The sequence below is a fragment of the Austrofundulus limnaeus genome, unplaced genomic scaffold (genome assembly GCF_001266775.1).
Source record: "Austrofundulus limnaeus strain Quisiro unplaced genomic scaffold, Austrofundulus_limnaeus-1.0 Scaffold87, whole genome shotgun sequence".
NCBI lineage: Eukaryota > Metazoa > Chordata > Actinopteri > Cyprinodontiformes > Rivulidae > Austrofundulus > Austrofundulus limnaeus.
Window position 1 is genome coordinate 1,347,944 of NW_013952489.1, and position 1,668 is coordinate 1,349,611.

General features: G+C 29.6%; 1 protein-coding gene across 2 annotated transcripts in view; it reads right to left on the bottom strand.

Annotated features, from left to right (window-relative positions):
• LOC106520079 (collagen alpha-2(V) chain) overlaps window positions 1–1,668 on the bottom strand; it is a 52,373-nt gene that overhangs the window by 31,393 nt on the left and 19,312 nt on the right. For both annotated transcript variants that reach the window (XM_014012007.1, XM_014012006.1), the window contains exons 4-6: window positions 372–388; window positions 255–287; window positions 135–167 (exon numbers count right to left, since the gene is read on the bottom strand). In XM_014012007.1, coding sequence (XP_013867461.1) covers window positions 135–167; window positions 255–287; window positions 372–388 — 83 coding nt within the window. The remainder of the gene's footprint in view (window positions 1–134; window positions 168–254; window positions 288–371; window positions 389–1,668) is intronic.

Sequence of the window (1,668 nt, forward strand, 5' to 3'; positions counted from 1 at the left end):
TCACCACCACCACCTCCCAAACCCTGTGTGTTATTGTCCAAGAGCTGCCACATTTCTCTCCTGTGTGCCTACAAATAAATGGTAAAGTCTAAACCTACATATCTGAATCCATTAGCCACATCTTTGTTACCTACCGATGGTCCTGGAAGTCCAGGGAGCCCCACCGCCTGATGAAGAATTAGATAAATGTTTTATTCTTGAATGGAGGCTGCAACAATAACAGATGACTTCTCTGAACAAAATGTTAGACTTACATATGGGATATCACCTGGTTCACCTTTCTGTCCCTGTGAAGGAAGCACATCAGCGTTTTAAAGAAACTATTTTTAACATTTCGTATTGAAATGAACACATTTTTGTGAAAAGCTTACCTTAAAGCCCAACATTTCTTGGATAAAGCATAAACAAAAAGAAGAACAATATGTTACAACAAATCAACATAAAGTCACAAATTTAAGCTGCTAAATGTGGTCTTCCTCACGGGTTAGTCCTGGGACCTAAATTATTTATGCTTTATTAAAATTATACTTTTACAGTGTCCAGTATTTTGAAGTTTATAATGTGTTTTGTTTTGGGTTTTTTTTTCCAGAAATATGGACAAACTAAAATAAAAAGAACTGGCTGGATTAAAAAAATGTTTTGATTATGATAAGCTATCCTTAAATGAAAAAAAAGGAAATCTAATTTATGATATTTTATGGTAATCGGATTTACAATTATCTAGAGTTACACATAAATGGAGTTGAAATTGAAAGAGTTTGTGAAACCAAATTTTAGGTATAATTCTGGATAACAAACTTAGTTGGAAGCCTCCCATTAAATATATTAGAAATAAATTTTAAAATATCATTGGAACATTGTTTAAAATAAAAGTTTTAATAAATGTAAAAGGCTTGTGTATTATACACTCCTCCTTGTTTATGCTCTGTTATATTGCTCAGAAATATAGGGAAAGGCAAATAAAATAATTCCTTAAGTTACAAAAAATTGCTATTAAGCTTATTCAAAAAAGTGGGAAATTGTGAACCATAATAATACTTTAAAATTTAAAGACATTAAACATATATAAAAATACCAGAAATATTGTATAAAGCATTGAACAAAAGTCTTCCTGTTTGAATTCAGAAATTATTTAATTAAAGGTATAGTAAATAATTTACGAGGTTTGATCATCTTTGTACATGCTAAAGAGAAAAGTAAATTAAATCTTGTGTTTCGGTTATCAGTGTGAAACTATGAAATGAATTGATTGATGATCTCAAATTATGTGCTGTGCGCATTGTGTAACCATGTTTGTATCTAATACATGTATGTGAATATACGTATGTGTACGCACATGTATATTTAATTTAAATGTATGTATGAATGTGTGTGTATTTGTTTCTGCTACAGAGTGGCTGTATTATATATTGTCAGAATTAAATACAGTAAATATGGAAGAATACTTTCAAGTTTTCTTGTTTAATCTAGATTTGAGATATTTTACATTTTTTGTTTTACTTTCACATACTTCTTGAGACAAGGAAAAAAAACTAAAAATCTTTTTTTTCCAAAATTTTTCCAAAATTCTGTGGTATTCAGTTTGATGCAAGTACAATGTATGTATGTATGTATGTATGTATGTATGTATGTATGTATGTATGTATGTATGTATGTATGTATGTATGT